This window comes from Lepidochelys kempii, chromosome 23 (genome assembly GCF_965140265.1).
Source record: "Lepidochelys kempii isolate rLepKem1 chromosome 23, rLepKem1.hap2, whole genome shotgun sequence".
Classification (NCBI taxonomy): Eukaryota; Metazoa; Chordata; order Testudines; family Cheloniidae; genus Lepidochelys; species Lepidochelys kempii.
In genome coordinates this window covers 6,756,496-6,778,933 of record NC_133278.1, presented here as the reverse complement: position 1 = coordinate 6,778,933, position 22,438 = coordinate 6,756,496, and the positions used below count along the sequence as shown (strand labels likewise).

The 22,438-nt window shown below is 51.7% G+C and overlaps 2 protein-coding genes across 2 annotated transcripts in view; one reads left to right on the top strand and one right to left on the bottom strand.

The window, feature by feature from the left end:
- Positions 1-2,921, bottom strand: part of NKPD1 (NTPase KAP family P-loop domain containing 1) — a 95,786-nt gene extending 92,865 nt beyond the window's left edge. The window contains exon 1 of the mRNA XM_073322402.1: positions 2,769-2,921. Coding sequence (XP_073178503.1) covers positions 2,769-2,921 — 153 coding nt within the window. The remainder of the gene's footprint in view (positions 1-2,768) is intronic.
- Positions 2,922-12,520: 9,599 nt separating this feature from the next.
- The window catches only part of LOC140902309 (galectin-9-like), a 37,285-nt gene continuing 27,367 nt past the window's right edge, over positions 12,521-22,438 (top strand). Inside the window, exons 1-4 of the mRNA XM_073322263.1 lie at positions 12,521-12,550; positions 14,213-14,301; positions 18,354-18,552; positions 22,235-22,354. Of these exons, the coding sequence (XP_073178364.1) occupies positions 12,521-12,550; positions 14,213-14,301; positions 18,354-18,552; positions 22,235-22,354 (438 nt within the window). The remainder of the gene's footprint in view (positions 12,551-14,212; positions 14,302-18,353; positions 18,553-22,234; positions 22,355-22,438) is intronic.

The window sequence follows — 22,438 nt, the reverse complement described above, 5'->3', positions numbered from 1 at the left end:
GTTTGAGGGATTGGAGCAAATGCGGTTGTATCTTAGAGCTTGGCTGTAGACAATGGATCATGTGATGCATCCTGGATGGAAGCTGGAGGCATGTAGGTAAGTATAGCGGTCAGTAGGTTTCCGGTATAGGGTGGTGTTTATGTGACCATCGCTTATTAGCACTGCAGTGTCCAGGAAGTGGACCGCTTGTGTGGATTGGTCCAGGCAGAGGTTGATAGTGGGATGGAAATTGTTGAAATCATGGTGGAATTCCTCAAGGGCTTCTTTTCCATGGGTCCACATGATGAAGATCTCATCAATGTAGTGCAAGTAGAGTAGGGGTGTTAGGGGACGAGAGCTAAGGAAGCATTGTTCTAAGTCAGCCATAAAAATGTTGGCATACTGTAGGGCCATGCGGGTAAGAGATTAATCACTTAAGGTGGGCTATTATCAGCGGGAGAAAAAAAAACTTTCGTAGTGATAATCAGGATGGCCCATTTCAACTAGTTGACAAGAAGGTGTGAGTAACAGTAGGAGAAAACTTAACATGGGGAAATAGTTTTCAGTTTGTGTAATGACCCAGCCACTCCCAGTCTTTATTCAAGCCTAATTTAATGGTGTCCAGTTTGCAAATTAATTCCAGTTCTGCAGTTTCTCATTGGAGTCTGCATAGAGAGCTTCTACATCCATAGTGGCTAGGATGGTGTTTTCTGGAAGATCACCAATGGATTGTAGTTTCCTCAGGAAGTCAGTGGTGTCTTGAAGATAGCTAGGAGTGCTGGTAGTGTAGGGCCTGAGGGGAGAGTCTACGTAGCCAGACAATCCTGCTGTCAGGGTGCCAATACCTGAGATGATGGGGCGTCAAGAATTTCCAGGTTTATGGATCTTGAGTAGCAGATAGAATACCCCAGGTCGGGGTTCCAGGGGTGTGTCTGTGCGGATTTGTTCCTGTGCTTTTTCAGGGAGTTTCTTGATGGTGTAGCTTCTTTTGGTAACCCTCAGTGGGATCAGAGGGTAATGGCTTGTAGAATGTGGTGTTAGAGAGATGTCTAGCAGCCTCTCGTTCATATTCCGACCTATTCATGATGATGACAGCACCTCCTTTGTCAGCCTTTTTGATTATGATGTCAGAGTTGTTCCTGAGGCTGTGGATGGCATTGTGGTCTGCACGGTTGAGGTTATGGGGCAAGTGATGCTGCTTTTCCACAATTTCAGCCTGTGCACGTCGACGGAAGCAATCTATGTAGAAGTCCAGTCTGTTGTTTTGACCTTCCGAAGGAGTCCACGTGCAATCCTTCTTTTTGTAGTGTTGGTAGGAAGGATTCTGTGGGGTCAGAGGTGTGTTGGAAATATTCCTTGAGTTGGAGACGTCGAAAGTAGGATTCTAGGTCACCACAGAACTCTACCATGTTCGCTACTGTATCTTCCACTCCATGCATCTGATGAAGTGGTTTTAGCCCACAAAAGCTTATGCCCAAATAAATTTGTTAGTCTCTAAGGTGCCACAAGTTCTCCTCATTCTTTTTGCAAAGAGGGACAGAGGTTCAACCAGCCCTGACTAGTGACACCTGGGTTTTAAAATACCTGAGTTTTAAAACGTGTTGAAAAGACATCATTTTCCTAGTGAAGATGAGGTCCTAAAGGGGGTGTTTCAGTTGAGTTCAGCTCACTCCGCTGAGTTAACGCCATTGAAAAGACTAACATCTTTGCCCAGGTGGACAGGGCCTAGAACATCCTTGATTGCTCAAAAGGGAGGACAAACTTGCCTCCTGTTATCTTTAATGCTCTCTGATTGTTCTTGACAGCTTTGTTTATGTGCTGGATCTGCTCTCAGGAAGTCAGCTTTTCTAGGGCTACACCTAGATATTTGATATGACTGCTTCTCCAAGTCCTGAGGAAACAAGCCTCTTAAATTTAATTGTCATTCTTGTGGTTGACTGGAGAGACAATTAGTTCCTGCAGGCCTGTGTGTGCCACGCTTTCCCTAAACCTATGAATGAACCCTATGACTTTGTTCTCTGTTCTAGTGCACAGCAGACTGACGAGCCCAATGTTATAACTGCAGAATTTAAAAATTCATAGGCACAGGTAAAACTATTACAGTTCTTCTTTGAGTGCTTGCTCATATCGATTCCAATTAGGTGTGTGCGCGCCGCGTGCATGATTGTCGGAAGAATTTTACCCCAACAACACTCGGTGGGTCGGCTGAGGAGCCCCCTGGAGTGGCGCCTTCATGGTGTCGGATATATGCCCCAGCTGACCCAGCGCCCCCTCAGTTCCTTCTTACCATCCGTGACGGTCGTTGGAACTGTGGAGCACAGCGTAGCTGATCTCCACTCTCTCTAGCTTTCTCTCTTAGTACCTGTTAATAGTTGTAATTAGTTGTTTATAGTTGTTAGTAGTTGTTAATATTTAGTGTAGCTAGATTAGTGTAATTAGTAGGGTGGAGTGGGATCTTCTCCCCTCTCCCCCATCCCGGTACAGGGGCCTATGCCAGGGTTTCCGGGCTTCAAACCTTGCTCGGCTTGCCTGAAGCCGATGCCAACGGGAGACCCCCACGACTCTTGCCTAAGGTGTCTGGGGGAATCCCGACAAGTGCCGCATTTGCAAAGCCTTCAAGCCCAGGACCAAAAAGTAGCGGGACTTTAGACTCAAGCAGCTCCTTATGGAGGCGGCACTTAGCCCGGGCCCTTCCTCCGCGCACCGGGACTCAGCATTGTCTTCAGTGCAGAGTGCCCCTGCGGCACCAACTGGACCAGCACCGCGTTCGGACTCTGCTAAAGACTCACAGCGTCAGCCCCCCCCGGCACCTCCACCACCCCGGCGCTGGTCCCTGTGTCTGGGCCAGAAGAAGAAGCAGCCCAAGCAGGTGCCGACTCCTTCTTCTTTGTCGGTTCGACAGCCACTGACGCTTCCCGCACCACAGCTGGAGCCGTGTCCATTGCTGGAGCGCACAGGACAAGTAACGGCTCCTGCACCGTCGACTCCGGTGCCACAAGGGCCGTCAAGTCCGGTGCATGTTAGCTCCCAGGTGCACACTGCGGTCGAGCTAAGGCTGCCCTCCATGCTGGAGACCTTATATCATAGAATCATAGAATTTCAGACATGGAGCCATTGAGCCCTACCTGTTGAGCCCGACAATCTAGCCCAACTTTCTATCCACCTTATAGTCCATTCATCCAGCCCATACTTCTTTAACTTGATGGCAAGAATACTGTGGGAGACAGTGTCAAAAGCTTCGCTAAAGTCAAGGAACAACACGTCCACTGCTTTCCCCTCATCCACAGAGCCAGTTATCTCGTCAGAGAAGGCAATTAGATTAGTCAGCCATGACTTGCCCTTGGTGAATCCATGCTGACTGTTCCTGATCACTTTCCTTTCCTCTAAGTGCTTCAGAACTGATTCCTTGAGGACCTGCTCTACGATTTTTCCAGGGACTGAGGTAAGGCTGACTGGCCTGTAGTTCCCAGGACCCTCCTTCTTCCCTTTTTTAAAGATGGGCACTACATTAGCCTTTTTCCAGTTGTCCAGGACTTCCCCCAATCGCCATGAGTTTTCAAAGATACTGACCAATGGCTCTGCAATCACATCCGCCAACTCCTTTAGCACTCTCGGATGCAGCGCATCCAGCCCCATGGACTTGTGCTCGTCCAGCTTTTCTAAATAGTCCCGAACCACTTCTTTCTCCACAGAGAGCAGGTCACCTCCTCCCCATGCTGTGCTGCCCAGTGCAGCAGTCTGGGAGCTGACCTTGTTCATGAAGACTGAGGCAAAAAAAGCATTGAGTACATTAGCTTTTTCCACATCCTCTGTCACTAGGTTGCCTCCCTCTTTCAGTAAAGGGCCCACACTTTCCGATGACCACCTGCTCGCTCCTGTACCTTTCCTGGAAGACAGCCTTCCTCATAGCTATCACTTCGGCGAGGCGTGTGTCTGAGCTCAGGGCACTCACATCGGAACCGCCATATACGGTGTTCCATAATGACAAGGTACAGCTGCAACCCCACCTGGCCTTCCTTCCTAAGGTGGTGTCTGCCTTCCATCTCAACCAGGACATCTTCCTCCCCGTCTTCTACCCGAAGCAACACGCCTCTCACTGGGAACAACAGCTGCACTCCCTGGACATTCACAGGGCCCTCGCCTTCTACATCGAGCGAACGAAAACTTTCAGGAAAACGTCGCAGGTGTTTGTTGCTGTGGCAGACCTGATGAAGGGCCTTCCGGTCTCCTCCCAGCACATCACGTCCTGGATCATATCATGCATCTGTGCATGCTATGACTTGGCTGGTGTCCCAACTATGCACCTTACTGCCCACTCCACTTGGGCTCAGGCTTCATCTTCTGCTTTCCTGGCACACGTACCCATACAGGAGATATGTAGGGCAGCGACTTGGTCATCGGTGCATACCTTCGCCGCCCACTATGCAATAATTCAGGAGTCCAGGGGTGATGCTGCATTTGGTTCAGTGGTCCTTCACTCCGCGACATCTCACTCCGACCCCACCACCTAGGTAAGGCTTGGGAGTCATCTAATTGGAATCGATATGAGCAAGCACTCGAAGAAGAAAAGACGGTTACTCACCTTTGTAACTGTTGTTCTTCGAGATGTGTTGCTCATATCCATTCCAAACCCGCCCTCCTTCCCCTCTGTCGGAGTAGCCAGCAAGAAGGTCGGCTGGGGCATATATCCGGTGCCATGAAGGCGCCACTCTAGGGGGAACCTCAGCTGACCCACCGAGTGTTGCTGGGGTAAAAATCTTCCGACGATTGTGCACGCAGCACGCACGCACCTAATTGGAATGGATATGAGCAACACATCTCGAAGAACAACAGTTACAAAGGTGAGTAACTGTCTTACCTTAAAGCCTGATCCTGGGTGACCGGGTGCCCAGTTTTCGACCTGAAAGTCAGGTCGAAAAGGGGACCTGACAGCGTCTGGTCAGATCTACTGACCAGACACTCAAAATTCGGTTACTGCAGGCAAAGGAGGCACCGGGTCATCACCTGCTTCAGCCCCTACTCAGCCGGGACTGCCTCCTACCTGCGTCGGGGGGGGGCTACAGCTCCCAGCAGGCAAGTCCCTCGTGACCCGGGAGGGGAAAAGCAGTGAGCGATGGGAAGGGGGAAGAGGAGTGGACGGGGGCAAAGCCTGAGGGAAAGAGGCAGGGCAGGGGCCGGGCTTCGGGGGCAGTGGCCAGAGTTTCCAGAGTGTCCAGTTTTTAAATACAGCATTACAAAGTTGGCAACTCTAATCCCGCCCCTTAGAAGTCAATGGGAATTTTGCCACTGGCTTCAGTGGGTGCAGGACTGAGCCTTTAGTGACAAGTGCATTTTAGTATTGAATTCTGCCTAACTATACAGGAGATGAGGACAACACCAGCATCCAAAGACAGGGACATTAACTACCTCAGCTGTTCTGAAAGCATCAATTTATACTATGTGAGGATGATTCTAAAACCTCTCCCCTGTGTGTTTCAAAGTGGCTAGCCAGCCTCCCTGTGCTGGGATGTGTCATGTGCGCAGGGACAGGGATGGAAAGATTGAGGAGGATCTGCCCTGTGGCCTCTATAACAGGGAGTCCCTGAAATGAAGAGCAATGGGAGGGGTGCTTACATGACGCTGGATAACGATTTCAGAACTGCTTATGTGACGGAGGCACCTAAATCCCATTGACTTCCAGTGAGACTTAGGGCTTGTCTACACTGGGAAATTCAGAGACAAAACTATACTCCTATAATTATACTGCGAAAGTTATATCGGTATCAGAGGGCTGCACACATTGGTACATCTGCAGGCCAAATGCATTGCACTCACCGGGGCTTGTTGCGTTCCTCCCTTTCCTCGCCACAAGCTCTGTGTGTTACCCTCCCATTTGTCTTTCTTCTAGGCAGGGGGGCTGGAACTATTTTTGTAGTGGGGGTCCAGAGAGCCACTAAACCAAACCGTAACCCCAGAATATAAGGGAAACCACTTCAAGACAGGGGGTGCTGCAGCACCCCCAACACTCTTAGTTCCAGCACGTATGATTCTAGGGACTCCCTGAGCTCCCCAGGCCCCCCTCTTATGGGAGGGGCTCTGTGTGCCCCCCTCCCTCATCCCACGGTCTCCCCTTTCCCACCATGCCAGGGGCTCTGGGTTTCCCCTCCCTCATCCTCATCCCAAGGTCTCCACTTCCCCACCACGCCAGGGGCTCTGTGTCCCCCTGTTCCTCACCCCCCCCATGCTTGGGTCCCCTCTTCTTCCTTTCCTCACTATGCCATGGGCTCTGTGTCCCCCATATCCTTCTCCCATACCACTGTCCCGCATTCTCACCCCCTCCACTGGCCCCTCCTTCTCCCTTATTCTCCCTCTCTGGGGACAGAGGCTCCATGTGTCCCCTCATTCCCCCCTTACTCTCCATGGCCCCCATTCCCCTTTTTGGCTCCATTCCAGGGGCCCCCTCTCCAAACTCCTGCTGGGGTTCTGTATGCTGCCCATCCCCCCATACCAGTGTCTCCATTCTTCTTCTTATTATTATTTATGAGGTGTATTATGGTAGCACCTAGACCTTCCACCTTAAAGCAGGAGTGAGCCTTGGCGAGAGGATTGGGGTGGGGGGGCGCAGAGGGGTGCACTAGCAATTCCCACCAGTAGCGGATCCAAGCTCTCCCCCCTGACTTTCCGCAGCCCGGAGGGGCTGTTCTTCAGGTGGCTGAGTGAAGCTAACTCCGTGCACATCCGGATGCTCCCGGAGGGAGAGTGGGTGAATCTGGAGTAGAAGGGTAATGATGGCTGCCCTTCCTGCTCTCAGCCGGTGCCCACAGGGTGAGCAGGCTGCCACAGGCCCTGCTAGTGTAGCCACAGAGCAGACGGAGAGCTTGTCACGGTCAGAAATGCCAAGCTGGATTTCCAGCTGAAACCTGCTGAGCTCACCCTGGGAGTATTCCCAACCGAGGAGATTCATAAACTGCAAGGCCAGAAGGGACCATTGTGCTACTCTAGACTGCCCTGACTAGCACAGGCCAGAGAACTGACCAAAATCATTCCTAGGGCAGATCTTTTAGAAAAAACATCCCATCTTTGTTGAAAAATGGCCTGTGATGGAGAATCCACTATAACCTGGGAATTGTCGCAATGGTTAATTATTCTCACTGTTAAACATTCACACCTTATTTCCAGTCTGAACTTGTCTTCCTTCAACTTCCAGCCATTGGATAATTTTAGACCTTTCTCTGCTAGCTTGAAGAGCCTGTTATTAAATATTTGTTCCCCTGGTAGGTACTTACAGACTGTGATCAAGTCACCCCTTACCAATCACCCCTTACCCATCTCTTTGTTGAACTAAATAGGTTGATCACCTTGAGTCTATCACCATAAGGCAGATTTTCTAATCATTTAATCATTCTTGTTGCTCTTCTCTGAACCCTCTCCAGTTTATCAACATCCCTTGTGAACTGTGGGCACCAGAACTGGATACAGAATCACAGTAGCAGTCGCACCAGTGCCAAATACAAAAGTAAAATCACCTCTCTGCTCCTACTCGAGAGTCCCCTGTTTATTCAGCCAAGGATCACAATAGCCATTTTGGCCACAGTGTCACACTGGGAAGCTCATGTTCGGCTGATTCTCCACCATGACCCCCAAATTTTTTTCAGAGTCGCTGCTTCCCAGGAGAGAGTCCCCAATCCTGTACGTGTGGCCTGCATTCTTTGTTCCTAGTTGTATACATCTGCATTTAGCTGTATTAAACTGCAGCCCAGACACGGCCCAGGGATCAACACTGCAGTGAATTGGATTCATGATAGGCTGCCCCTTCAAACACCACCACCCACTTGCCACCTAGCGCTCACTGGCACGGGGGCCCGAGTGTATTGTTGTTCAGCAGAAGATGGGCGTGGGCAGCTTAGGAGAAATATGTGTCACTCCCAGAAGTCCCCAACTGCTGGGTGTAGCTCTTGATCCCTTGCCAACAGGTTCACAGTGGAGAAGGGACAGGCATCTTGCCTTGTCTCCTCGAAAGTCTGGTGATGGGGCCTGAGGCAAAGGTAATCCAAGTTAGAGGAAGTCATGGGATTGTAGCACACCCCATATGCCCCTCCTACCACTGATCCCTGCTTGGGTGTGTCAGCACCTGACAATTCCTGTTACTGAGCTGGAATTCCTGCATCCTCTGCTCTTGTTTACTTCTCATTAAAGATGTGTCTTTGTTACCTCTTCATTCCGCCCCCTCCCCATCTCTCTCTAATCCAGCACTGGGGAGTTCCCTAGGACACTTTCCCCTAGTGTCCCAGCCTCCTGCTCTTATCTGCTACAGGTACCAAGGTGACCGGGGGTGCGGGAGGGGACTGTCAGGGGAAGAGGCTACACTTGCGAGTTACAGCGCAATAAAGCCACCCAGAGCGCTGTACCTCACTCCCCGTCCACACTGGCAAGGCATGTACAGCGCTGTGTCTCGCGGCTACGGCGCTGCTGGACTCCACCTCCCCCAGAGGATCAACAGCTGCTCCGCATTGGCTGAGACGCTCCAGCTCCAGTGTAAACGGGGAGTAACGTTATTACGCACTGACTGACCTCCGGAAACACCCCATTAGCCTTTTACCTGAAGCGTCCTCTCTTGTTTTGTTGTGAACTCCGGACGCGGCAGTGCCATTTCAAAGCTCCGTTTCGGGGGCTGCTTATCAAAAAACCAAACACAGCCACTGCTGGCTTTGAATGAGCGAGAGGCAGGCAGGGGGGGTCCGTTTGGAGTGCCGACAGCTAATGTTTGCTTGAAGAGAGAGGCAGCGGGGAAGGCGGTTGAGGTCCGTTTAGCGAGCGGCTGCTTAACTCATCTATGAGGAAAAAAGAAACAGCTGCCATTTGCTTTCAGTGAGTGAGAGAGAGGTGGGGGAGTGAGGGGGGTCTGTATTTACAAGACAGCGTGCTGACACATTCTCAGCACCCCAAAAACCCACTCTCTCCCCACCACACGCTCTCTGTCACGCTCCACCCCACCCTCATTTGAAAAGCACGTTGCAGCCACTTGAATGCTGGGCTAGCTGCCCACAATGCACCACTCCAAATGCAGCTGCAAATGCTGCAAATGTGGCCACCACAGTGCGCTGTCAGCTGTCAGTGTGGACAGACTGCAGCACTTTCCCTACTCAGCTGTACGAAGGCGGGTTTAACTCACGGCGCTGTACATCTGTAAGTGTAGCCAAGGCCTAAGCCACTGATGCATGGAGTAAGATTTGGATACTTTGTCCACCAGCGGGCTCCCAGGGGTGACCATTGAAACAGGCTTGCAGTGAAGAGATGTGTGGTTGCTAAGCCTTCTGTACCCAGCACTGAAGATCAGATACAAGGTGGGCGTGAGCCAAGCCAGAAACTCCCTGGAACAGTGGTTCCCAAACTTTAACAACTCATGAACCCCTTTCACAAAAATATCAAATCTTGCCAACCCTGTCCTGAAAATGAATATTTCCAGGGATTTTCTCCCTTACCTGAGTGTAAATTATAGAGACAGTGATCTTGGAAATAATTTGTTAATTTATGACATGCTTATTACACACTATTTATTATTACATTATTATTTATCATTACATTATTAATTTTATTACATTATGAAAACAGCAACACTCTTCCAAGATTTCACTTTTGTAGCTCATATCACTTTGATTAAGCCTCCTACATGTTTCGTCAAGGAGTACCAGACGTGAAACAGTATGAAGGTATTTAAGAATCCAACTCAAATAAAGAGTTCCTCCCACAAGCATTCGGGTCTTGAGCAGTCCAGGCAAACAGCGCACAACTACAACAAAGCTTAAACTTGTTCTGCCAGGAAGTAATGGTCACGTGGCTCAAGCTGCCAGCCCCCAGTCCCCAAGGGGCGTGGGCTACCAGCCCCGGCGCCTGGGGTCCCTAGGGATAGCTCTGTCCGCCATTACAGAATTTTTTTCTGAGAACCCCCTGATACATTTCGCGAACCCCCAAGGGTTCACGAACTCCAGTTTGGGAACCACTGCCCTGGACTAATACTGCTGATATCAAGGCCAGAGGGCCCCAAGCCAACGTGAGCATCATCAACTGCACAGCTCTCAGACTTAACCCACACAACTCATCTTGGCAACTCCAGTGCCAGGACTGACCATGGCTCAGTCAGCTCAGGCAGGGGAGCAGGGGTGGGGGAGCACCCTGCACATCAGTAGATCCCCAGAGTCATTTTATCCCAGGTCTGACAAGGAAGGTGGACACACTGACCTGACTCCACCATTCCCTGCACCTGAGGTCAAAGCACAGTCCCTCCCCTGCTAGGGTGTCTGCCAGGTAGCCTGCCACCCAGAGCTGAGCCAGTGCAGGGCCAGCTCACGTATCCAGCTGGGTCTCGGTAACACAGGTGAGGTTGGGGCACGGCTGGCGATGGATTTATTCAAAACCAATCTGAGCAGCCAGTTTGGGACCCTGCCCCAGGCTGCCCCAGGCTCCTGGGAGACAATCTCAAGCAGAACATATAATACTTGGCCCAGGTCTACAGCTGATGACCAGGTGATAGCTCCCTGAGGAACATGACATCACAGATTGACAGCTGTCTGGGGTGCTGCATAGCTGAGCTGGGGGGGTCACAAGAAGGGAGATGCAGTGCTGTACTGTCCTCGGCTATGGGCTGGAGGAAAAATCCTAGAGAGGGACCTGTGCGGGTAGGGGGAAGATGTTGGAAGATAGGGGATAAGGGGGGATGAGATGAGAACCCATAGTGAAGGGGGAGAAGGGACAAGACAGGGAAAGTTGGGGGGAGGAGGGACGTGAGAGGAGAGTCTTGGGGGTGACTGGGAGAGGGGAACTTGGGGAGGGGGGACTGGAGTGGGGAACTTGGTGGGAGTGGGAGACGTGTGAGTAGAACCCCTAGGGGAGGTGGGGATATTTGGGGGGACAATGTTTAGTTTTTCCAAAAGCTCCAGCTCCTAGAGTCATGTTAACACCTGAGAATCTCAGCTTTCATTCCAAAGAGTAAAAGTTTTAGCTCTCCTGTTTGCCTAGGTAACTTGAAACCATGATGCCCAAGGCTCAGAAATCAGAACCCCAATGAATTATAGATCACATCTCCTGATTTTAAGCTTATCTGATGGTCCTTGGGGTCTTGTGGACCTGTCCTCCTGAGAGCCCCCCCAAAACCCTACAGCTGTATGCACATTGCACCCAGTAGGTACCATTGGCAGGGTAGAGCTTGGACTTAGCCCCCCTTGGGCAATCTCAATGCCCTTGGGCATGCTCAGTTGCATTGCTGAGCTCAAGGACATTCTGGGAGAACCCACCCCACAATGTTCAAGGTCACCGGGGAACCATACATTGCACAGGGGCCAGCGTAGGGCACTCAGGGGGGTGGGGGAGTGACACTGCCCCTGGGTGGACTAGGCTGGAAGGCTGGGGCAGAGTATGGCATGGGCTGGGCGGGTAAGGTCCTGGGGCCAGCGGTTGCAGCAGGGATGGCTGCACAGAGATGGGCAGCTCCACAGGGATCTCCCCGGTTTCCCCTGTGCTGAGGTCAGTGGCCACCCTGCCTAGGAAGCACTTGACTTTCAGTGGGTGACTCCGCTGCATCCTGCATTCGCCACTTGATACGTTGGGAGGTGTGCCCTTAGAAGCATGTGTTCATTGCTGGCTAGGGGACCATGGGGCCAGCACACAACACTTCTCAGCTGCAGAGAAGGTCTCAGAAAGTCCTGAAACCTAGCCTCAGGATTGTGGCCACAAGAGAGAATCTCTGCAGGTCCAGAGCCAGGCTGAGCCCCAGCTCCACGCTAAAGGAAGAGGCGGGTCAGGCCAAAGGGCATTAACTCTTTCCATCCTTCCAATCTCATTCCCCGAACAAACCCCGTCTGGGTGAGCAGGCCTTACAGTCCACAGGCTACTGCCAGGGTTGTGTCAAGACACCACTGCCATGTCCCTGAGCACTGGAGTCACGCCAACCAGAGAGCACAGAGTGGTGTCCGTGGATCAGGGTTAGCCAGGTAGGTCTGGATTCAACAGGCACAAAAGACACTGGTGTCTTTAAAAGTGGAAAGTCTCTTACCCAGCTCAAAAGCAGCCAAGTAACTGTCTGAGAGCCTGGTGGGAACTGACAACAGCTGCACTTGAAAGGGGAACTGGTGGCAGAGACAGGAAGCAGGGTGTGCGAGCAGGTGGCAATGCTCCTGGACTCTCACCCCATGGCAGCTGCATTTTACTTCCCCTTTCTTGCCAGTTCCTCAAGTCATTGGCACCGATTATGGTCCTGGGATGGCAACGCCAGAGACCCTGCCATAGAGAACCATGATGCATCCGATGAAGTGAGCTGTAGCTCACGAAAGCTTAGGTTCAAATAAATTGGTTAGTCTCTAAGGTGCCACAAGTCCTCCTTTTCTTTTTGCGGATACAGACTAACACGCCTGCTACTCTGAAACCCTTAATCAAAGCACACCTGGTGGCAGGAGAGAGATAACCCGCCCACATTCTGTGCTTGCAGCTCGGAAACGAAACCTAAAGAGTCACAGAGAGCCACCGGGGGCTACCACGAGCAGCAGCAGCAGCATTGGAAAAGTTCAGCATGGCTTTCCAGCAGCCTATTCTCAACCCGGTGAGTCAGGCTGGGTGGGAGCTGAACACCTGGAGATGCACACTGTCTTCTCTCTTCAGGAGACATCTGTCAGGGCTAGGGTGACCAGACAGCAAGTGTGAAAAATCGGGACGGACGGGGAAGGGGCAATAGGGTCCTGGGCGGGGGGGATAATTGGGTCATATATAAGACAAAGCCCCTAATATCGGGATGGTCCAGAAAATATCTGGACATATTTCTGGACATATTATCTGGACATAATATCGGGATGGGCCAGATAATATCGGGATATATTTCTATCAGGTGGATAGAAAACTGGCTAGATTGTTGGGCTCAACGGGTAGCGATCAACAGCTCAACGTCTAGTTGGCAGCCGGTATCAAGTGGAGTGCCACAGGGGTCAGTCCTGGGGCTGGTTTTGTTCAACATCTTTATTAATGATCTGGATGATGGGATGGATTGCACCCTCAGCAAGTTCGCAGCTGACGCTAAGCTGGGGGGAGAGGTAGATACGCTGGAGGGTAGGGATAGGGTCCAGAGTGACCTAGACAAATTGGAGGATTGGGCCAAAAGAAATCTGATGAGGTTCAACAAGGACAAGTGCAGAGACCTGAACTTAGGAAGGAAGAATCCCATGTACCGCTACAGGCTGGGGACCGACTGGCGAAGCAGCAGTTCTGCAGAAAAGGACCTGGGGATTACAGTGGACGAGAAGCTGGATAAGAGTCAGCAGTGTGCCCTCGTTGCCAAGAAGGCCAATGGCATATTGGGCTGCATTAGTAGGAGTGTTGCCAGCAGATCGAGGGACGTGATTATTCCCCTCTATTCGGCACTGGTGAGGCAACACTTGGAGTACTGTGTCCAGTTTTGATCCCCCCACTAGAGAAGGGATGTGGACAACTTGGAGAGAGTCCAGTGGAGGGCAACAAAAATGATTATGGGGCTGGGGCACATGACTTACAAGGAGAGGCAGAGGGAACTGGGGTTATTTAGTTTGCAGAAGAGAAGAGTGAGGGGAGATTTGATAGCAGCCTTCAACTACCTGAAGGGGGTTTCCAAAGAGGATGGAGTTTGGCTGTTCTCAGTGGTGGCAGATGACAGAACAAGGAGCAATGGTCTCAAGTTGCAGTGGGGGAGGTCCAGGTTGGATACTAGGAAACACTATTTCACTAGGAGGGTGGTGAAGCACTGGAAGGGGTTACCTGGGGAGGTAACCACTGAATGCATCCAATGAAGTGAGCTGTAGCTCACGAAAGCTTATGCTCAAATAAATTTGTTAGTCTCCAAGGTGCCACAAGTAATCCTTTTCTTTCTAGGGAGGTGGTGGAATCTCCATCCGTAGAGGTTTTTAAGGTCAGGCTTGACAGAGCCCTGGCTGGGATAATTTACTTGGTGTCGGTCCAGCTTTGAGCAGGGGGTTGGACTAGATGACCTCCTGAGGTCTCTTCCAACCCTAATCTTCTATGATTCTATGATCTGGTCACCCAGTAAGGGCCCTGATAGAGAGAAGCTCCCCAGCCACAATGTCCCAATACTGGGAGACACAGCAGAACACCTGCAGTAGGGCCCTGTGAAAATTACTACCCCACTGGCCAGTGTAGGTGTACGTGTATGTGCAGGGTATGTGCAGGGCAGTGTATGGTTCCTCTGCTGCCCTTAAAACTGTGGGGTGGTTTCTTCCAGAGCGTCCCCTATTCTGGACCCATCTTTGGAGGCCTGTGTGAAGGGAAGATGGTGTTAATCCAAGGAATAGTCCAAACCTTCGTGAAAAGGTTGGTGCTATTTACCCCATCCTGTGCTGCATTTCACCCGCTTCCCCCACCAGCACTCCATCTGGACTCAGCTCAACCAGGCCCTTGTGCAATCAGCACTCAACAGCTCTCCACTACCCCTCCCTCCTCACTCACCAAGTCCCCCTCCCCCCTCACTCACCAAGTCCCCCTCCCCTCCTTCACCGCGCCACTAACTCTGAGCTGTCCTTACTGTCATCCTTCACCAGCACGGCTTCTCCACCAGGCTCCTCCTGGCTGCTGTTAAGGTTCACCCCCTCCACTGGCCCCTCTCTCTCCCTGTTCTCCTCTCTCTTCCTGGCTCCTTTCCCTGCCGCTTAGCTGCACAGACCATGACTCTATTCCCCATACTAAACCGCCTCCCCTGAATCACCTGCCTCTCAACAAACTCCTCACCTCTCACTCCTCCACCATGGTTTCTACTCCCACTGCCCCAGCTCTCTGAAAAGGACTACAGGTAACTGTGAAACCCAGCTTCCAGAGCAATGCAGCAGCTGAGAGGGTGAAGGTGTTCCTTGGAGGTACGAATAGGGGAAGATGAAGTAAGGAGGTGCTGTCACCCCTATATGGCATTGATGAGACCATCACTGGGTACCAGGACAAGCTTGGTGTCCACACTTCAAACAGGTTGACTCACAGTTTCAGGACTTTAAGGCCAGAAGGGACCATTAGATCATCTAGTCTGACCTCATGTGTAGTACAGGCCATCACATTTCACCCAGTTACCCCTGCATTGAGCCCAATCATTTGCATTTGCTAAAGCACATTCCTGAAAGGCAGCCAGTCTGGGTCTGAAGACATCAAGAGATGAGAATCCACCACTTTCCGGGAGTTTGTTCCGATGGTTAATCAGCCTCCCTGGTAAACATTTGACTGTAATTTCTAATTTTACATTAGTCTGGCTTCAGCTTCCAGCCACTGGTTCTTGTTTGGCCTTTCTCCACTAGGTCAAAGAGCCCTCTAGTAGCCAGTATTTTCTCCTTGTGAAGGTGCTTGTGCAACGCCAACAGACCCTGTTCGTCAGTGGGCAGAATTGAACCGGGAACCTCTGGAGCCAAAAGCCAACTGGCTGTTAGCTAAGGCTGTAGTGCAAACTCTCTCTCTCTCTCTCTCTCTCTCAGTGCCACTAGATGGGACAGAACACCACACACAAGGCATGGGAGTTACACTTGTGCACTGTCACCAAGTCACCTTTTGATCCTCCTTATGATAAGACAGAGAGATTGAACTCCTTAAGTCTCTTCTTGACAGGCATTTTCTCCAGCCCTTAAATCATTTTTGTGTCTCTTTTCTGCACTGTCTCCTATTTACACCATCCTTTTTACTATGTGGCAATCAGAACGAGGCGCAGTCTCCAGTATTCCTCTCACCAGTGCCAATGTTGACAGAAAGGGAAAGTTCAGAAAAGAATGAGAATAACGCTCCAAGGGCTGGACAAGCTGCCGCACAGGGCAGGACTAAAGGAGCTCCGTCTATTGAGTTTCTCCCAGAGAGAGCAAACAGGTGACGATCACGGCGCACAGAGGGCAAAGATATCTTTAATCTCACCGAGGCAGAATGAGGTCCAGTGGTTGCAAGGTGAAGTGAGACAAATCCAGGCTAGAAATAAGGAACTAATTTTTAATAGTGATCAGGTTCTTAAAAGAAGAATTTTAATAGAAGAAAAAGTAAAAAGAATCACCTCTGTAAAATCAGGATGGTAAATACCTTACAGGGTAATTAGATTCAAAACCTACAGAATCCCTCTAGGCAAAACCTTCAGTTACAAAAAGACACAAAAACAGGAATTTACATTCCATTCAGCTTATTTTATCAGCCATTTAAAGGAATCAGAATCTAACGCATATTGAGCGACATTACTTACTAAGTTCTAAGACTCCATTCCTGTTCTGTCCCCGGCAAAAGCATCACACCGACGGACAGAGAGAGAGAGAGGCTTTGTTTCTCCCTCCCCCAAGCTTTTGAAAGCTTGGTCTCCTCATTGGTCATTTTGGTCAGGTGCCAGCGAGGTTATCCTAGCTTCTTAACCCTTTACAGGTGAAAGGGTTTTCCCTCTGGCCAGGAGGGATTTTAAAGGTGTTTACCCTTCCCTTTATGTTTATGACATTCCCTCTCCCCATTGAGACAGGGCTGCCCCCAAGGGCTCCTTGCCCCTTTCCCCCTCCTCGAGGCAGGGCTGCCCCCACAGGCCTTATTCCCCCTCCCCTCTAGGTAGGGCTGTCCCATGACTGCCATCCTTCCTCCCTCGCCTCACCCGAGGCAGTGCCTCTCCCACAGCCCCATCCACCCTGCCCCCTCCACAATGTGGTGCCATCCACACCCTCAGTTGCTCCCCACACCAGGCGGGGGCTGCCCCTGTGACACTTCCCTCTGCACACTTCCCTGAAGAAAGGCCCCATCCATTGCCCCCATTGTCCCTCTGTCCATAGCCCTATCCCAAGCCTACCTGCCCCACATGGCCCCTTCTCTACCCCACCCGCATCGCCCCATGATCCCTCTGTCCCACCATAGTCCCGTCCCCGACAATGGAGGGCAGCCCCCCTACCTCCTACCCTTTGCGCAGGCAGCCCCCCATTTCTGGTGTGGACAGCCCCCATGCCCACTCCCTGTCAAGAGCAGTCCCCCACACCTGGCTCAGGAAGCCCCTTCCCTGCCCCCTGGTATGGGAAGCCCCTATGCTCCCTCCCTGCCAGGGGCAGCCCACCTCCACAGTCAGTGCCTATTCTCCCCATTCCCCCTGTGATGGGTTCCCCCCAGGGTGCCACCTGGAACTGGGGTACCACTGAGCCCCCTGACCCACCAGCCTGGGCTCCCTTTTACACTGCACTACTGTGACAAGCTACAAAGCCTTCCAGCCTGCACTTTCACCATCATACACACAGGTAGGGATACACCCAGCTGCAGTTACATGCAGGCTCTCTGACTGGCCCCTGCCTGGGAAAGCTACTCCCAGCTCCTTCGGCACACCCCCCCTCTGGAGTATAGACCCAAAATTATATCATCTTGCACTGCACATGGAACTGTACAGCATAAGCTCATAAAATTCTCCCCCTTCCTCAATGTGGAGAGAAATATGCAAAAGCCTTTTGCCCCTCAGTTATGATTTCCACACAGTGGTTTAAATAAAGCAAAAACAAAACGTATTCACTTAAAATATTTCTTTTGTAGTTATTATAAGTGATAGCAAACTGATGAAAGCAGGTTACCTAGCAAATAAGTAAAAAAAGCAAACGAAACTTAATATACTAAATAGATTGGATATGAATTAGCAGATTCTTATCCTAAGAGATGATACAAGCAGGCTGCAGATTCTTAAGGGGCAAGCTGCACTTGCTTTACAGATTGGAACCTCCAGGTATTTCAGTCACAGGCTAAAAATCCCACTAGCCTGGGTCCAGCACTTCCCCCAATTCAGTCTTTGTTCCTGAAGTGTTTCCAGGAGTCTTCTTGTGTGGGGAGTGAAGAACACCTGATGATGTCACTCCCTGCCTTATATAGCTTTTGCGTATGGACGGAATTCTTTGTTCCCAAAGCTTGGTTCCCAGACTAGTCTATGGAAAAACACTGGCATCTGGAGATGGAGTCTAGAGACATGTGGTCATAGCAGCCATTATTCAGAGGCTGTCTGTAGTTCTCAGGAAGGCTCCCAAGGTGGGAGAAAAGCTTCCCCTAAGGCCTACTGTTTTATCCTAATAGTGTGTTGCCCTGAATGGGCCCTTCCCCACTCACTATCTAGAATGAAAGCATCTTGGCTAGTGGGAGTTACCCAGGTGTAACTACATTTGAAGTACAGATACATAGTCAATATTCATCACTTCAGGTACAAAAGTGATACACATGCATACAAATAGGATAATCCTATTCAGCAAATCATAACCTTTTCAATGACATCTGACATGATTATCTTGCATAAAATACATTATGATTATGTCATAATCATATCACAATCATATCACTGTGAAGAATATGGGGTGCAATGTCACCCCCCGTCCTGGCACGGGCAGCCCCGGTCACACCATCTTGTTCTGTTTCAGTTTTGTGGTGAACCTGCGGTGCGGGAACGGGGACATCGCCTTCCATTTTAATCCGCGTTTCAACGAGGGCCGCCCAGTGGTTGTGTGCAACACCGAGCAGAACGGCTGCTGGGGGCCAGAGGAAAGGACCTACCACATGCCCTTCCAGCCAGGCATCTACTTCGAAGTGATCATCAACGTCAAAGGCCACTGCTATCAGGTGAGCACACGGCCCTGGCAGGACGGCAGCCGGGGTGGATACTCTGCTGCTGGCAGCTGCCAGGCACTGCACCACAGCCCATCAAGGGCCACTAGCTCTGCAGGGGTGATGGAGGGGAAGCAGGTCCCCTTGCTGGGACAGGACACATCAGCGAGTACCAGTCTGTGGCCTTGAGGGGAGGCCAGTACAGACCAGTCTGTGCTTCTGGGGTGCCTTGCTGGTGCCTATACTTGCAGGGGAGGCAAGTTTGTATCATTTTTGGTGGTGCCTAAGGCTCTGGGAGGGAGTTTGGGTGTGGGGTCTGGGCTGGGGCAGGGGTGAAGGAGGGTTGCGGGGGTCGGACTCTGGGAGGAGTTTGGGTGCGGGCTGCGGGCTGGGGCAGGGGGTGGTGTACAGGAGGGGGTGCTGGGGGCTAGTTCTGGGAGGGAGTTTGAGTGCGGGATCTGGGTTGGGCAGGGAGTTGGGGTACAGGAAGGGGGCTTCGGGGGTCGAGCTCTGGGAGGGAGTTTGAGTTCTGGGGCAGGGGGTCGGGTTGCGGGAGAGGGTGAGGGGTGCAGCGCTTACCTCAGGCGGCTCCCGGAAGCGACCTGCACTCTCCTCCAGCAGCAGCTCCCAGGCGGGGGCCCAGAGGGGTCTCCATGCACCGGTGCCTGCAGGCACCACCCCTGCAGCTCCCATTGGCTGTAGCTTGGGATGGTGGCAGTGCTCGGAGACACCCCAGCCCCCCAGGGGCTGCAGGGTTGTGCTGGCCACTTCCGAGCACTTCCGGAAGCGGAGCGGGTGGGCAGGAAGCCACCTTAGCCCCATTGCGCTGCTGGCGGTGGCGGTGGGGGCCCCAGGCCCTTTTAAATTGCCCAGGGGCGGCAGGCGGGGCCAGGGCGGGATGCTTCGGGGGAGGTGCGTGGGGGCGGCAGGTGGGGCAGGGGGAGAGACCCGGATCCAAACTTCGGGGGAGCCAGGCCTCTGTGCTCTCATATTGGTGGAGCACGGGCACCATGGGCCCATACACCTCACCGCCCCTGGGTTCACACTGCTTTGTGACTGGCCTCGAGATGCCGCAGAGGGATGTGAAAGGGAGACAGGATCAGGCCCTAAGCATTGATGGAGTTCAGCTGATACCGTGTTTGGCAGGGAGGGGAGAGACTTGCAGGAAGGGCTCTCACTGAGGTCTGTCTCCGCAGCCTTGCAGAGGGTGCGGCTAAGTCTTCCTCTGTTACAAGGGGGAGATTTCCAAAGGCACTGTCACAAGGTGGCTGGCCTCTTAGGGGAGGGTCCCAGCTCCACACGGGCCGCGCGCGACTCCTGCATTTGGAGAAGCTGGGTGTGAGCACTGGAAGCTCCCTAGAAGTAGGGAGGGTACCAGTGCCTGGACCCCGGCCCCCCACCCCACTCCGCCCTGAGGCCTGTCCCAGCTCAGCCTCCTCACCCCAGAGGGGGGGCACCAACTAATGGGGAGGACACATGACCTCCCCTCATGTCTCCTCCCTACGCCCCCTTCCCACCGCACGTTACCTGCGGGGGGATGGGGGCTTCCAGGGACACTGGCTGACTCTGAGCATGCTGGAAGAACCGGCGGGCTTAGGGGGGTGCTCCAGAAGCAGAGGCAAATTAAGATTGCCTGGGACCTTGAGCCGGAGTTAGTGGGGTGGCCCCTCCGCACCCCTTTCGCCTGCAGCCCCGCCCACTGCCCCATCCCTTTCTGCCCCTTTCCTGAGGCCCACCCCTGTTCCCCCAGGGTCCACCCACCCCACCGCAAACCCCTGCCCTCCCCCCTCCCCACTGCAGCCCCAAGACCAGAGAAGCTCTGTCCCCATGCCACGGCCCCGGGGCGCAGCGGGGAGTGAGAGCTCCTCCAGTCCCAGCGCCACAGCGGGGGTCTGGGTGCTGGGGCTTCCCCTGCCACACAGCGGCTTCTGCCGGGACGGGTGGGTGGCACTGGGGCTACAGTGCTTGGGGGATGGGTTTTGCATACCCCTGAGGGCCGAAGCTACATCCAGCTAAATGTTAAGTGCAGACCAGGCCTCAGTGCGCAGTGGATCTGAGGCAGCAGCACCATGGGGAGCCTTTTACACCCTGATTCCCAAACTAGGAGCAGCCCAGAGCCTTTAAAAAGGGGAGCCTGTGACAGCTGGGCCCAGTAATCTACCCATGAGAACTCATGGCACATGTGCCAATCGAATTGTTGTAGGCAAATCAGAGGAAGGGAGGGGATAGATTGAGTGAGTTACTGCTAAGGTCATAATGACCCTACCTGAGTTACCTGAATTGTTGATTTGAGCCTATTTACAGCCTATATAACCATAACGATTAAATAAAAAAATTATCACTTAGCTAAAGAACAATGTAATTTCTTCAAATATAGCCTATGCACAAGAGGTCTAGTAATGTTAACTATATGTAAAGTTTGAAGTTTCATCGATCTGGGAGGTTATCGAGATCATTCTGGACAAAGAGACACTGGGTACTAAATTTCTTAAAGGATCCAATTTTTAATTAATTTTAACTCACAAACTAATTAATAGAGATGTACTTGTAAATCTTCAGGCAATCCATTCAGTGCCCCGTGAGGGAGTGCTGTAAGTTTGAGGAGCATGTGCTGTATTTTTCATATAAAACAAATCCCTGATTTAAGTGCAAAATGCAATTCCAGCTGAACTGTGGAGTCAGGACCAACACTTCCATGACAAGGCACTTTTGAACTGACACTGGGGATTGCACTGGTTGATCTAAATCAGTTTCTAAACCGATGTAGTTCAATTGGTATAATTTCCTTGTGTAGACAAGACCTACATCCATGGCCTCATTCTCCTTTTGCACTAGTGTAATCTCTGCAGCCTCTTTGGTGTTACTTCCGGTTTACACGGAGGTGGTGGAAAGTGGAGTCAAGCTCTACGAGTCAGTGGAGTTACCTCAGATTACCCCGATATCACTGGCAACAGAATCTGGCTCAGTGTCAGCAAAGAATGTTTCCGCTTGTGTCAAACGGGGATGCACAGAGCCTGGTTAACTTTCATGCAGAGACTGCAGTCACTTGGAGGCTCCTGCTCAGACAGGCCCAGACACCAGTGGACAGCAGAGTTCAGCTTTTATGGTGCTGGACATTTTTTCAGCCAAACTAAAAGTCATTGAATAGACTTTGCTGAAACTTTCCAAAATGTTTCCCCTTGGGCTGGGTGTAGCAGGGGAGATTTCAGCCCCAGAAGAGACATTCCTCCTTGGGCTGAGTGCAGCCGAGGAGGTTTCAGCCCCAGAGGAGACATTTTCAAGAAGCTGTGAGCAAGTGAGAGCAGGGAAGCCCCACATTCTTGCAATATTGGGTGTTTTTCTTAAAGCCCCTACTCCTGGAGTCATGTGATTACATCAGATTCTCAGCTTTCATTAAAAAAAAACAACAAAACCCAGCAAGTTTCCAGCTCTCATGGCTGTGGAGAAAAGTTGAAAATGTGATCCCGAAAGACCAGAAACCCAGAAGGCAAATAGACAGAGTCCATAATTCTTTATATTTAAGACAATCTCAAGATTTGATGAGGTGTAACTCATAATTTGTGAACACTGGGGTTGGCGATACTGCAGCCCTGACGTGATCTTAACTAGAGTAAAGGCTCTCCCACTGCGGATACCCTCATCTTCTCACTCCTCCTAGCACAGCCCTCACCCATCCCTCCCTCTGCCCTTTCCCTAGGTCTCTGTGAATGGTCAGCACTTCCTGGAGTACAGACACCGCCTTTCCCTTCATACGGTCCAGACCCTGGAGATCAAAGGGAACGTGACTGTGAACTGCATCAACTTCACAAACCCCAGCGTGAGTATCTGCTCTGGCCTTGTTAACACCAGTTCCACTGCTCAGGCCGGCTGCCCAGTGGCAAGGGACATTGTATTAACAGAC